We start from the raw sequence: 15926 nt of genomic DNA, 5'->3' as shown, positions 1-15926 counted from the left end.
AGTAGATGTTCATAAGTAGTTTGTGGTATTGTGTATGTGGGCTGCTTGTGGAATTGTATGCATGGATGATATAGCACATTTTGTGTTTGATGTGTGTACATGTGGGGGTGCTTATAGTAACTGCATGTGACAGGCTGCTTGTGGTGTTGTTTGCGTGTATGTGGATTGTCAGTGGTGTTGTATTTGTGGTGACTGTTCGCCACTCACCAATCGCCACTCAGTTTGCATCAGTACATATCTGAAGTCCAAATGGGATCCCAATAGGCCAGAGCTTGTTTGCCTCTGCCAGCCATGAGTGCTGTACAAAGGCACCTCGAGTGCCATGCCATAGGTTGCGGACCCTTGGCCTATAGATTAAGGTGGAGCAGAGAGGTGGCAGGGAAATATTGGACTGAAAAAAAAATATCTTTATGCAGAGGGATGTGGGCCTGGTGTGCACCTTCCCACTCAGCCCTGACTGCAGACTGGCTTTCAGATCCTGCAGAATGTTTTTTTTATGAGGAATGCAGACCTGGGGTGCAGCGCTATCGCACAATTAAAACACATATGCGCTTCACTAGTTAAGAATTTTTTGCATGATTGTATTTTCTTCTATTACATATCAGAAACTTGTCTGCATTGCAACAGAAGCCATTGTAACTGCAAGTTTGAAACATCTACAGTGCATCTGTGCATTCTTCAAACTTATGAGTAATGCTTTCCTATGGGCGGTTTAAATGCGCGCGGCTCTTGCTGCGCATGCGGATCTGACGTGGGCAGGGGGTGGAGAGTTCCTCAGCGCTGAGGGAGCCCGGCGCTGGAGAAAGGCAAGTGGCTGAAGGGCTTTTAACCCCTTCAGCCCAGCGGGAGGGGGGCCCTGAGGGTGGGGGGACCAAATTACCCTATAGTGCCTGGAAAACGAGTTTGTTTTCCTGGCACTATAGTGGTCGTTTAATGGAAAAATATCTAGGATTTTATTTACTAAACAGCTAGTTCCGTTTATGGCAAATTTGGATTTTTTCCCCAAAATTTTTTTTCAATTATCTCAGAGTAGATTTTCTAACTCCATCAACTAACCACAAATAACAGTTTAAAAGTTTAACAAATAACAGTTTAGTAAAAAACAAAAACAAAAAAAAAAACAGCATTAAAGAATAATAACTTATACATGTGATAGTTCAGACAGCTGGTTAGTTATTTGTGGGATTAACATTGAAAATTGTTTGTCCTATTGCTGCTGCCTTCATCCTTTTTCAGTTCTCCTGAAATATACTCATTTCATATGCTAGGTTTCACACTCACACAGAAATAATTGTATATTTACTTGATATTATAAATTTTAATTGTGAAAATTTAAATAATTTTTATTTTGGTTTATTTTTAAATCGTAGATAGAGCTATGCGACAATCAGGGCTAATGGCAGCAAGGGTGGGAGGGAGAATATTTATCGAAGCAAAACATGCTAATATGGAGGAAAGTGCTAAAGGGTTGTGTACACCAGACTGACTGACTTTCTCGAATCCAACTCTCTCTGCTTGACCCCCTTCAGTCTGGATTCCGCGCTGGTCATTCTGACGAAACTGCTTCGACCCAAGTATCCAACAATTTAATTGCTGCTAAATCTCGTGGCCATTACTCTATCCTAATTCACCTTGATCTTTCTTCTGCCTTTGTTGATCATCAACAGCTTCTCCGCATTCTCCATAATTTTGGTCTACGGGATACTGCTCTCTCCTGGTGCTCCTCCTACCTCTCCCAGCGCTTTTTCAATGTTTCTTTCTCTGACTCTTCCTCCTACCACTCTCTGTCGGCGTCCCCCAAGGTTCTGTCCTTGGTCCCCTACTGTTCTCTAATTATACCGCCTCCCTTAGTAAACTCATTACCTCCTTTGGCTTCCGTTATCATTTCTATGCAGATGACACGCAAATCTACCTGTCCTCTCCTGATCTCTCTCCGCTCATCTTGACTCGTGTCTCTGACTGCCTCTCTGCGATTTCCAACTGGATGGCTGCTCACTTCCTTAAACTTAACTTGTCCAAAACAGAACTTCTGGTCTTTCTTCCCTCAAGTGTTACCACTCCTATGTCTGTCTCCCTCCAAGTCAATGGCGCTACCATCACCTCTACCTCGCAGGCTCACTGCCTAGGTGTTCTTTTTAACTCCAACCTCTCCTTCACTCCTCATGTTCAATCGCCAAATCCTGTCGCTTCCATCTAAAAAACATAGTGCGCATCCGCCCCTATTTAACGCCAAATGCGGCTAAGGTGCTGGTCCATGCTGTTGTTTTCTCTCGCATTGACTACTGCAATTCCCTTCTCAGTGGTCTTACATGTTCCCAGATTGCACCGCTGCAATCTATAATGAATGCGGCGGCGAGGCTCATTTTCCTGTCTGCTTGCACCTCCCACGACTCGCCGCTCTGTAAGTCCAGGCATTGGCTTCAAGTTACATATAGGGCTCAATTTAAAATGCTGCTTGCTTACAAGTCCCTACATAATGCTGCTCCAACCGACCTATCCCCCCTAATATACATGTATCTCCCGTCAAGGGCCCTACGCTTTGCCAAAAACCCTACGTATATCCTCTGTCTGCAATCCCACCTCTGATGTTTGCCACCAAGATTTCTCCAGGGCTGCACCTCCTCTGTGGAACTCCCTTCCCTCCCCGTAAGACTTTCACCCAGTCTCCACTCATTCAAAAAAATCATTTAAAACTCACTTCTTCAAGGAAGCATATCAATTAAACTGTTAGCAGGTTTTTATCCCTCACCCCCCCATGACTCCTCTCCTGCTAATGTCAAAATTAACTACTAAGCCATCAGTGACTACTTTTCTAACAACCTACTCCATACCCCTACTTTTACCCTTTATGTCACTATACCCCACTCCCTCTAGAATGTAAGCTCACTGAGCAGGGCCCTCCACCTCTCTGTTCCTGTACGTCCAGTTGTCTCGTTACAACTATATGTCTGTTAGTCCACTCATTGTACAGCGCTATGGAATCTGATGGTGCATTATGAATAATAAAATAATAGTAATAAATAAGGAGCAAGTCTTCGCCCATAAAGAACATCTGTGAAGCTCTGTCAATTGTGCGATGTGTAGATTGCAAAAGGGAAACCATGGTGGCAATCTTGAACCACCCTTACTTCCTACATTTGTGTAGTTCCTCATTTCCTAACAAAAACAAAACAGTAACACAATGTAACAATACCACAGAAAGAACAATATATGTCTGCAATATCATACAGCATGAAAAACATGAAATATACACATTTTTCCCCATAACAGGTCAAATGAGTATTATGAGTAGAGCCAGAAAGAAGGACATTCTCTAGTTTCCACTTCAAAATGGTTTTGCGAAAATCAAAACAAAAAAAACGCCAAAACTTAAAAACTCATATTCACTATAGACCTTTATGTGCATAGCACTGTGAGCGCACCATGGCCAGTGGACTAGTAACAATTGTTGCTTACCGAAGAGCGGTTTGATATCATCCAAATATCTGGGAAAGATGGGATTTGCGCACTCAATTGTAGTCAAGTAGCAGAGATCAGAGCAGTCACTGGAACACACTTCATGGTTCCAAAATACAGATCCGTATGCACCGCCTTAACTCCTGTTACACTGGTTTTTATTGTGGGTCTACTACTGCCAAGGCCCTGTGAGCTATGACCAACACCTGATCCTCCGTTCGAAAACTAAAGCCCAGTGTTTTTATGTGAATGGAGACTTCTACAGTGTATTTTTGTTATGGCTCAGCTACTCTTTTAAAGGGAGGTGTGGGTATTAAGGTTTCAACACTGCAGGAGAAAGAGTGAATATCAAGGGCAAGAAACAAAAACTCAGAATCACAGAATGCTTAAGCCACTATAACAATAAGTAAAACATTTAAAAAAGTAACAAAAAGTCTTGGGTTACAGGAGATATGCAATGTACTAGACTTGGATGTCAGATTGAAAGCCAATAGACCTGTGTAGCCTGCTCGTGCTCACCCATTGAAGTAAAACATAGCCTCTTAAACTCACAAACATTTTGATCTCTTCTCTTCATCAAGGTGCTCTGTAGACATAGAAAATGGCACCCTGTTCTATCTTGCATAATCCCTTCAGATATTTGTCATTTGTGGTCATTAACTCTGCAATAGATTTAAAATGTCTTCTTGAATGTGAAAGTTTGAAGGGGAAAATAACCAAAAACACCATTTGTAGGATTTTGACACATTGCAACTTGAAGGGTTTGCCACAGAGGACGTTAATTGCTAGCTCTGCGTGCCACAAAACTAATCTCTAGGCAAGAAGAATGTCATTAACAGTGACCACCTCCCACCCAAGCCCACAGAAGAATGTAGACATGGCCACATTGGTGGAATTCCAGCCCATTTGTACGGCAGCCCCGTCCCATCCTAGTTTAATCATTCCCCTTTTGAGATGGAGATGTGCATACCGAGTCCTAACATTTCAAACGGAAGCAGAGGGATTTTTTTAATTTTAGAAACTATTAGTAGACTTACTAATAACAATTTATGCAAACAAAATGTAATTCAGAGCAAGAACAGTGTATCTTATTTACACAGACAATATCGAGCTTCTAGAGGTATGCATGTGTTCAGCACCTTCCAACTAAAAACCAAGACAAACCCCAGCAAGACATGTCCCTGAGGTACAATTCCATCTATTTTCACTCATCCTACCATCAGGAGACAAACAGAAGTAACAAACGTCTCTAAACTTTGAGGATTAAATCAAGTGCCCCACTACAGTCTGTAATGAATGATTTTCCTCTCCAGTCGCTCCTCTCAGACCTCACCCCTCTGTTAGTCCTTACATTGGCTTCCTGTATCCTATAGAAGTCAATTCATAGTACTCTTCCATACCTATAAAGCACTGAACAATTCTAGTCGCTTTTATATCTCTTCACTTATTCATAGGTATGTCCCTTCTCGTTCTCTCTGCCGTGACCTTCTCCTGTCCATTGCTCGCACCCGTACAGCCAACTCACGCTTGCAGGACTTCTCGCGGGCAGCTCCTTTTCTTTGGAATAGCCTACCTACCACCAATAGCCTACCTACCTGCCTTAAAACTCATCGCTTCAGGAAAGCTTATGGCCTTCCAAAGTAAGCTCCCAAAGTAAGCTCTACCTCACATACCCATCTCTTGCTCTCCCCTAAAGGGCAGCACTCTACTCTCTCCTCCAGCTCTGCTTCACTCCCACCTTGTTTGATTGCTATTTCCTGTCCTATTGTGTTTTATACCCCACCTCCTCTAGAATGTAAGCTCGTTTGAGCAGGGTCCTCTTCAACCTATTGTTCCTGTAAGCTTTTGTAATGGTCTCATGTATTGTTAAATCTCCCAGCCCCTTACAATATTGTAAAGTGCTACGGAATTTTTGGCACTATATCAATGCCAGTAATAATAATAATAATAATAATAATAAGTGCATTCTTAGCTTAGCAGTGACTGGCTATATATTGTATACACATATAGAAGATAAAGAATTAACAAGACACAAGTATTAAGTAATACGTACAAAACATTCAATATGAAGTTTTTTTTTTATAAGCGATTTTCTGTAAAATTAAGTGTGTTTTTTGAAATACTTAATGGGTTCAGCTTTGCGGTACTTGTTGCGGTTCATATAGAAATAAAAGTACACTACATGTAAAAAAAAAAAAAAAAAAGAGAAAAAAAAAGAAAAGAAAAATTACATTCTAACAAGTGCTCCGGAGACTGAAAACATTGTGTTTATATGATCATTAATAATGGCTGGAAATAGGCAATTTACCTTAAGGGAACACTATAGGCATTTAGACCACTTCAGCTCAAGCTCTCAATACAGTGTCCCTATTGCTCTTGGTGCTACAATGTAAAACATTGCAGTTTTAGAGAAACTGCAATGTTTACATTGCAGCACTAATTTAGTCACTAGAGGCGCTTTTGGAATGTTACTAGACGTTTGCTCCGCTGACTCTGAACGTCCTCATGCTCTGCATGAGGACATCCAGCGTCAGGTATTTCCTCACAGGAAAGCGTTGATTTAATGCTTTCCTATGGGGAGGGCCTAATGTGGGCCTGGCACTCGTCACATATACTTATTAGCACCCCCTTGTCAAGTAACGGAGGAGGCGAAGCCACAACCCAGCGCCGAGGGACTTTGGTGCTGGGATCAGCAAAGTATATAAAGGGTGAAAAATAGGGAGGTGCAGAGGGAGCTTTAGTCCCAGGAATACAGCTTTGTATTCATGGCACTATAGTATCCCTTTAATAAATTGCTTTAAAAAAAAAAAAAAATAACATACATAAACATATATATAAAATAAAAATATGTTTTTAAAAAATGACAAGAAAAAATAAAAAACATGCTTTTACAAAATAAAGATGTGCAACTTTGCAAAATTTCTACACAAAATGAATCACCTAAAAATTGAAAAGTCGTAGTAGGCAACATGACTGCTTTAACCCAATAGGACAAGCTGCGCTTTGTCAGGAGCCCACGCTTACCAGCCAAGTGCGTTCCTGACACATACAAATGACAGTAACAACAGAAAACATAGTAAATATGTCACCTTGGCAGGGAATATTTAAATTAAAGCGGTCACCTTGGTACAGGGAGTGTTTAAAGGGATACTATAGTCACCAAAACAACTGCAGCTTAATGTAGTTGTTCTGTGTATAGTATGTCCATACAAGCAATTTAATGTAAACACTGCCTTTTCATAGGCAGTGTTTACATTGCCGCCTTGGGACCCCTCCAGTGGCAGTCACTCAGTCGGTCACTAGATGTGTGTCTTGGGTCAATGCTGAATGGCGCAGCATTTTTGCCATAATATAATATCAATAAATATGTGGCCGATAGGTCCACTATAAATTGCTATAATAAAAACACTGGAACACAAATTTAAAAAGTGAAAACATTTACACTTGTCAAAACTATATATTATGTATTATAGTGGTTTTGAGTAGTGTTTTTACATTATTGGCAGCCTATGTCGTGGCTCTTACTAATCTCATGATGCTTTGCAAGGTCAATCTAGGCCCATACTTTTAACAGTGATTTTATGGTTACCCAGACAAGGATTGGCAATTCCATTGGCAATTGAAAGTTTGGCTGAGTATTCTGTGACCCGGTTCAAAATTCACATTGAGCTAAAGGTTGCCTATCAACAATCATTTCGATAGAACACTGTAGCAGTTTGAATTTAAATGAACCAGCTCCCAAACATGGGACAAACCACCAGGAACTTGTTAGAGTTGGTATGATCCAAAGGAAATTAATTTCAATCTATGGTGACAAGGTACAAAACGGAGGGGAGGGAGGAGGGGAGAGGGGGCAGCAACACATTTCAAGCCTTCCACGTACTTCCTCAGGGATCTAAAACTGTAGTACCTTTGTTTATTGATAAGGGATAATCATTCTGCTGATTTGTTTTGGAGACACTTAATTCCTCCCTACAATAGACCAGGTTTGTTAAGTAGGAGAATTACTGTCACTCATTGTTTTAATCTTATTTCAAGTTATGCATCTAATTCCATAGTGACTAAAGATCTAGACATGGATTTACCCATGTTAAGGTATACAAGAAATCCAAGAGACAGAGAACACGAAGTACAGGATTTCTATTTTGCTGTAGTATTAAATACACAAATATTAAAACTAGTTTCATGATTTGCAAGCAAATCCCATGTAAATGGACTACATATGCCATAATTGTTCTACAGTCACTAATTATTATGATGTGTTGTGTGATACAGCTAGTCACGTGATTAAAATGTGTGGAGTTCAGTAGTAAGTGTTCCAATTGCAATATCTTTAATACATCTCAAAGCTCAGGTGCATTTGGTCGTGTGGCCACCTCCATCCAACTTTCAAACTTTTATCAAAGAAGTATTGAGTTGGATAAAGATTTATTCCCCAGGACATACTTTGAAATATAGATTCCTTTATTATATCATATTCTAATGTGGCTGTAGAGATTCTCTTTATGTTGCAACTATCAATGCATTTAACAACTGCAAAAACAGTGAAAATAATCAGAACTTAAACCATTTAAAAAAAAAAATTCTACAAAAATCACACAAAATGTATGAAAATAATAATATTAAAAAAATAATAATTCAATTAGCAAATTATTTTACAAAACTTTGAAAGTACTTGGCTTGCTGAGGTGGTTTGGGGTTTAACTACAGTGTCTGCAAGGGGTGCACAACAGTGACACACCTTGTCCAACTTGTGGATAAAATGTATGGTCCAACACTGAAAGGAGTTAGGGCCTCACACAGGAAGCTCGGGCCACTGTTAACACAAGACTTACGGAGAGCCTCCCATCTAACCCCACACAGTGCAGACCATACAGAGAGCATTGCTAAAGCACTTTCTCCATGGTCCAAGTGTCCTCATCACCAAGCCCATGTAAAAATGAGCTTGCTTAGCCCTGACCGAGAGCAGTTTTCTGGTGACCCTAGTTGTAAGAGATCAAAACCAGGCTAGGCCCCTATAATAAAGACTGTCTTCCCTAAATGGTTTTGCTTTTTAGCTGTCAAGGAGACAAATGGGTGGGTTTCCGGTTTCACTAGCTTTAAATTGGAGTTCAAAGCGGAAGGGAATACTACCGTGCATACAATTGATTGGAGATAAGCCATCAGTATAGATGACGTCACAGAAAGGAGAATTCAAAGCTGCGATGAGAACCTTTCTGGGCAGCGGAAGAAGTGGTTTGTTACAGGAACACTCCGGGCACCATAACATCTTTATCGAAGGAAAACTCTGGGCTCACCTTTAATAGCTAAGTAGTCGTGAAAAAGATAGATATAGCTGTTGTGGGCAGTGGCACCCGCTGATTGGCGGAAAGCGGTCGGCTGATGCTCTCAGCCAATCAGTGGCTTCCCATTCACAAAAAGGCTTACGAAACAAACTTATTTTTCTTAACCAGTTTATGTAAACGGTGTGCCTCGGATTGGTTGAGCGTGTCAGCTCTCAGCCAATCAGTGACGACCCTGCCTGCGGCAGCAAGAATCTTCCATTTTAAAGCTTTTCAGCAAAGGAAAGGAGAGGGAGAAAAGTAAAGATCAGGTGCTGGAACATAGACTTCCTGAACGATTTAAAACCCTAAAGGGGAGCAAATTCCAGGAATCTCCTGGCACCATAACAACTTAACTTCAAAGAACTTCACAAACCGGTTCAACTCCCCTCCCCTTTACTTTTTTATTGCAATCTTGCAGGCCCTTTATCTAAAACCCTTAATGGCACACCTCGATTTTAGAAAATATATAATAAAATGTTCATATACACACACACACAAAAAGTCTATTCACAAATCAAATATAATTTGGAATGATCAGTTTTACCTGACCTATAGTACAATTTGAAATGATCCTAAATCAATATATAGCTATACATTAATTGGACCATAATCAGCTAGGGACCTCGGCAATTCAAGTACATCATTTATTATTCTGGCATGGTCTATTGCAGTGCATGTGTCCGTCCTGTATTTGCCATGCAACAATACGAATAGATGATGGCCAACAATTCTCCATCGCATAAATGTGCTTGATGAAATTTCTGTTAAGTGTAGACGTGTAAAAATGTGTTTAAGCTGATTAGTACGGGTCATTTGTTGAACTAATCGATTCCAAGTTCCACCTGTGCAGGTAAGATCAATTTGGAATTTCATTGACTGACAGGAATTTTATTCGGGCAAATGAAGAATAATGACATTTCGGCACATGTCTAGTTAATAAACAAATACAAATTATTGAAACTAGCAATATGCTGTTAGCGGACATAAAGGATGCAGTAAATTTAACAGTCTCCATCAGTGATATTGAAATCGTGGTCTGCAGAGCCATTAAAGGCTCCAGGTATTGTCATTCTATAGGAACCAAACATGCAAAAGAGACAGAATGTATATTGCACGCACTGCGCAGACTACATGATCTCTCATTGGGATAAAGAGTACCCAATGCATTACTTTGTCATGCTTTTCCAAGTTTGTCACTTAATGTATCTTACTGTATGAAGCCCATCAACTGATTGGCTGGCCATTTGGAAATGAAGGTCCATTTGGTAGGTCATTAAACAGACTATTGTCTACCTTTTGTCTTAAGGCAATAATGCCAAATACTAGGAATGTCTGTGTGTGTTTACGTGCTTTGCAATAATAAAGTTGCTTAACGGGTAACTTTCCATAACAATAGGGTCAGCTTCAGTTTAGAGAGCTTTATAAAAGTAAAGACAATGAGATGCTCTCAGCATGTAGAATGTCTGGAGCTATTTTACTGCACAGCAAGGTCACGATGTTCTCCAAAACGATCAACATGGTCAAGCAATGCCCCAGGAATGAGACACCCTTCCCCTCGCTATTCAGAATAGTAACTCAAACAAGCTCCAGGGTAACAGTGAGATTAAAAAGCAACAGTCCATCAATTGGAAATATCTGACCTATGGCTCTCAGAACCATGAATTTGTGAATATACAAAGTAGATGTTGAACTACGCTCATTCCACTACACTAGAAGGAGCATCCAAACCGAAAGACCCCACTTCCCCCCCACTAGATGTTGCAGGTCTACAACTCCCACTATGACTGCCATCATTTGGTCATATATGAACCAGTTAATAATTAAACCACAATACGAGGCATTCAATCTTTACATTTGTGAACATGTAATGAATTCATTTGCAAAGCCATTCAAAGACCACAAAAAGTGGATGTTATTTTGATTAGCACACTTTATAAGAAAAGAACAAAAGAATGAAAGAAAAAGAAAAAAGACAATCAAGTGATTCATTTGTCAAAACACACAGGGTCATTAGCAAACGTGTTACAAAAAAGCAGCAGGAAATCACAGAGTTGAATAAAATGAGTGATCAGGCATCATCATAATGTTAGATGGCAAGTGTGCTGCTTAGTGTTATTTATAAATATGTATTTACAATCCATTGCGAAATGTGTTAACACACAGGAAATGAGTGGATTCTAATTAAAGTAATGCATAGTGAAAAAATGTGTGTGTGTGTGTGTGTATATATATATACATATATATACATATATACACACATACACACACACACACACACCTATGTATGTTTACACACGCATACACAGATATATCTATGTATGTGTACACACACAGTTTTTTTTTATTAAATACAGAACATTTAACCCCTTAAGGACCAAGCTTCTGGAATAAAAGGGAATCATGACATGTCACACATGTCTTGTGTCCTTAAGGGGTTAAACTTTAAGACACGTGACACTCCTCCTCACACTTTGCCAGTCAGTGGGGTGCAGTTAGCCCCAATCTATTTAATGTAACCATCACTATGTTACATTATAGGCCATTGACAAAGCATGCTTTCATAGAAAGCCCCTCTGGTAGATTTAAACAACCGTTACCGACATGTGCTTCCTCCACCTAACCTCTAGCATTCAGAAAGTTAAAAAAAAAAAAAACAGAAGTTACAAAATGAAAAATGAATTGCAAGAAAAAGGGCGAGAAACAAAAAAGTTTCCTAAACGTCTTAACCAGTTTATCTCCGTTACACTCGTACAGACTTGTGACGGAAGTCTGTTTTTTTTCTTTCCTTTCAAGTGTTACGGGTCAGTGCATTCAAAGGCTAAGTGTCAGATGTCCAGCACATTCCACTGGCACTCAGCGGGTTAAACGGCCAGGGGCAGCGATTGTCTAGTAGTAGCACAGGATTCTACCACTTTTTCCTCTAAGATTCCAAAAGGAAATGGAGGAGGAGGAGGGTGTGTTAACCCATTCAGTGCCGCTGGAAGGTGCATTAAAAAAAAAACTCCATTACTGTAAGGGGTTAAAAGACAGGACAGTCCTGGTGCCACTTACCTTTTGGTTCTTCCATCAGTTCAGATCCCCTGCTCCTTGCTCAGCCTCTGCCTGCTGCGGTCTCACTGAGAGATGCACATAGGACTTGCCTATTTAAAGGACCATGCATGTGGGTGGATTCAGTTTTTTTTTCTAGCTTTGACATGGGAGATCCTGGTGAAAGCAGGGTCAGTACGGAAGCTCTGGGCGAAGAGGTTGCATGAGATGAAGGGGCCTGCTGTTGAAGAAGATGATGATGCAGGAGATCCCTGTCACTACGGGTGATCCCAGCAGAAAGGAGATCTGGGATGCTCTCTCTCTCTCTGGGTTTAAATGCCCCTTGTAAACAGTCCCTATGTTAATGTCCCCTGCACAGCCAGCCAACAGCAGCAGATCCCAGTCCGGTGCAGCCACAGGCTCTCACATGGAATAATAACCCTGAGCTGCAAACAGAGGCGGTCATTATTCATCCTTTGAAGCGGCTCGGCACTGGAAAGAATGCATTTGAGAAAGGAGAGAAGGGAGAAAAGCGAGAGAGAGAAAATAATCCCTGTGTTTAAAGAGCCAGCCCTGTCTTACAGGAGTACCAACAATGCTACCGCCTCTTTCATGTTTGAAGGAGACAGTGATAATATCACCTTTCAGTCCCTGTAATGACTGCCCTCCTGGCTTACTGCAGAGCTGTCAAAACAACAGCTAGGGCACAGCACAGGGGGGCGAGGTGGTGCTACATCCACACAGCAAGGCTTCATGTGATGCTGGGTTTAAGGGAAAATTACATTTAGGAACATAATGGTTTGTTCACTGTTTTTTTATTTTTTTACATTTAGATTAACTCCCCCATCTTTAATTTGTAACTCACCAAGCTTTAGGTTTGCAACTCCCATTACTCTAAGCCAGCCTGTTGATGTTAGTATTGTAGTATAACCAAGTGGACTAAAACCACAGTTCATTGGGGTTCTCTTGGCTCAAAGCCAGATTTAACTTTACCTGTTAATTCCTTGATTCTCAGTTACAGGGTCTGGTTTTGGTCCCAACAGTTACGGATTTATTCGCTAAAACTTAAACAGCTCTGAACGGAAAACCGAATGGCAAAAGTTGGGCTGATATAGCGGATTGATAAAGCTTCTCCAACTCGGTTTTCGAAGCTTGGTTGTTTTAGTCTAAATTTCGCATTAGGGAATTCAGTTCAGTGATTAACCACAAGTATTTATGTTACCTATATGTCAAGAAGTAGTGAAACCATGCATTGATCCAATACCTGCCCTGAGGAATGATGGGGTTTATGTACAGTATATACATTGTAAGGCTAGCCACGTGTCCAATTACTGTTCCGACTGGTCCCAACAACCGACATGTTGTTATTGGTATAATATATATTTATAAAATATTTTACCAGGAAAGATACATTGAGACTCTCGTTTTCAAGTATGTCCTATGTCCACAAACATTGCATTGATACATTATGGTACAATAAAATACAAAAAACAATATTAATACACAATATCTACAAAATTTAACATAGAACAGGTAGGAAAGATATAATCAATCAATCACGACAGGTGCATTCTGTTTTGAGGTATGTAGAGAGGGATCTCTTAAAGGACTTTAGGCTTGGGGAAGATTTTAGAGTGTGTGGGAGGTCGTTCCACAATTGCGGCGCGATTATATATATATATATATATAGTTATGGTGCCAGGAGTCCCCAGACGCCATCCCTCGAGTAACAGGCAAACCATTTTCTAACAGTTTAACACTTACCTGGGAACCCCAGGTCACATGCTGTCTGTCCCACCCTCAGGGACCCCCTCCCGCCGGGCTGGATGGAGAGTAAAGGGTTAAAACTTATCTTTATTCCAGCGCCGGGCAGCTCTCCTCCTCCGATCCTCCTCCTCTCCTCCCATTCGGCTGAATGCACATGCGCGGCAAGAGCTGCGCGCGCATTCAGCCGGTCTCATAGGAAAGCATTATTAATGCTTTCCTATGGAAGCTTGCGTGCTCTCACTGTGATTTTCACAGTGAGAATCATGCAAGCGCCTCTAGCGGCTGTCAGTGAGACAGCCACTAGAGGATTTGGAGTCTGGATTAACCCATTTATAAACATAGCAGTTTCTCTGAAACTGCTATGTTTATAAAAGAAAATGGGTTAACCCTAGCTGGACCTGGCACCCAGACCACTTCATTAAGCTGAAGTGGTCTGGGTGCCTATAGTGGTCCTTTAAACCCCTCGTGTTGTTCAGAGTGCATCGTAATAAATCTGCTAGAGAAAGATTCTAATACATAACTTGGCAATAATATCAAGTTTGGGTCATCCATTAACTTTGAATGGTAAAAAGTCTTCTATTCTATACCCCATTCTGGCCTTTAATACTACATGGTATTTTTTTTAATACTACCATGGTATTTTAATGATGATTTACAAAGGTCTCAGACAGATGGGTGTCACAGTTTAAACAAATATAGTGATGGATGTTTAAAGTAACTCCTATACATGCATATAATAAATGCATATCACGCACTGTAAGACATAATTAACTACATCAACTAATAATTAATGTTGGGTTTATTCACTAAACATCAAATTGGAGGGACTTAAACTGAATTGCAAAATTTAGACTAAAATAGCCGATATGGAAAAAGTTCTCAAACTGTTAGAAACAGGTTGATTATTTTAGCTTAGTTTTTCCAATTCAGGTTAATTACTCCAAGTTGAGGTTTTATGAATAAACTGCTTTTGACTGCAGTTTTCTGCCTTACATACAAAAACTGTCACAGGGTGTTAATTAGTTACTATGTCAACTAAATGTAACACTCATCTATTTAATGTATACTAAAGTTTGGGTTATACAATATAAAAGATACTAATTTTGGAAGGTGACCCTCCAAATCCCTGAGCGTGTGTAAGGTATGTAGCACACTGCAACAACCTACCTGTGATCCATAATGGCCTCTTGATTGGAGGAAGCACTCCACATGTGATAAAATGACATCACAAGCATGCACATGGGCTTACATGGAAACAAATGATGATTCGCAGATGTGTAATGCAGCCAAACATTGATTAACAGCTTTGGTATGCAAATAGATAAATAAATAAACAAACAAAAGTTACACAAAGGGACGCTCCACACACCTAAAGCATTTTAGCTTGCTGAAATGCCTTTTGTGTGAAGGGTGTCTCCTTTCTTTTTCATTTAACAAAACGCGCAGATTTCAATAGCAATTGGCACTTTTATAAATTAACCTTGTTACACGCCTCCCCCACAGCTGTCAAAAAGTCCTCTTACTTCCTGGTAGTTCAGATCAATGGAGCCAAGTTCAAGAGCACCTACCTTGCAAAGACTTCTGATTGAACTGCATTGGAAAGTCTGTAATTGGACAGTTAAGCTGGGGGGTTAGAAAGGGAGGGACTGCAAAGGCTGCAGAAAAGAGATCGGCAGCTTTTGCAAGTTGGTTTTAGATTTACTCCCAATGAAAAATGCTCAATTGAATGCATGGGGGTATATCTACTAAATTGTTTATTTTCCACATTGCAGTGTTTGTTTAAATTTACATGCTAGTAATTATTGTGTGGCTTGTGGTTCATTTACTAAGCTATGAAATTCACTGAATTCCAGTTTATGTATACAAATTGTCTCGTTCTTTAACTTTTGTGTCATTTTCTTATCTATGAAACTCATTCCACTGTTACACCCTGGAGGCTTTCTTTTCATGTTCCATTTTTGCAACTTTAATAGCATAAATATTGAAACCAACAAAAAAGAGTCAATGGATAAAACGTAGAGAGAGCGAATAGTAACAATCTGGCAGAGGAGAATATTGGCATAAACAGAGAAGACGATGAAATCTTGAAGTTTAAAGGGACACTCCAGGCACCCAGACCACTTCTGCCCATTGGAGTGGTCTGAGTGCCAACTCCCACTACTCCTAACCCTGCAACTGTAATTATTGCAGTTTTTTATAAACTGCAATAATTACATTGCACGGTTAACTCCACCTCTAGTGCCGCGCATGCGCATTAGGTCTCCTCGGCCGGTGGGCGGGATCAGTCTCGCCCACTGGCCGACGGAATCAGAAGGAGGAGCGGCGCGGAGGAGGAGACAGCAACGAGGGAAA

At 40.4% G+C, this 15926-nt stretch overlaps 1 protein-coding gene across 2 annotated transcripts in view; it reads right to left on the bottom strand.

Annotated features, from left to right (window-relative positions):
* Window positions 1-12468, bottom strand: part of ENTPD1 (ectonucleoside triphosphate diphosphohydrolase 1) — a 108055-nt gene extending 95587 nt beyond the window's left edge. For both annotated transcript variants that reach the window (XM_063435169.1, XM_063435170.1), the window contains exon 1: window positions 11832-12468. In XM_063435169.1, the coding sequence (XP_063291239.1) occupies window positions 11832-11847 (16 nt within the window). In that variant the 5' untranslated portion in view covers window positions 11848-12468. The remainder of the gene's footprint in view (window positions 1-11831) is intronic.
* Between the last annotated feature and the right edge of the window lie 3458 nt (window positions 12469-15926).

This window comes from Pelobates fuscus, chromosome 10 (genome assembly GCF_036172605.1).
Source record: "Pelobates fuscus isolate aPelFus1 chromosome 10, aPelFus1.pri, whole genome shotgun sequence".
Lineage (NCBI taxonomy): Eukaryota > Metazoa > Chordata > Amphibia > Anura > Pelobatidae > Pelobates > Pelobates fuscus.
This window is presented reverse-complemented; position numbering and strand designations above follow the sequence as displayed.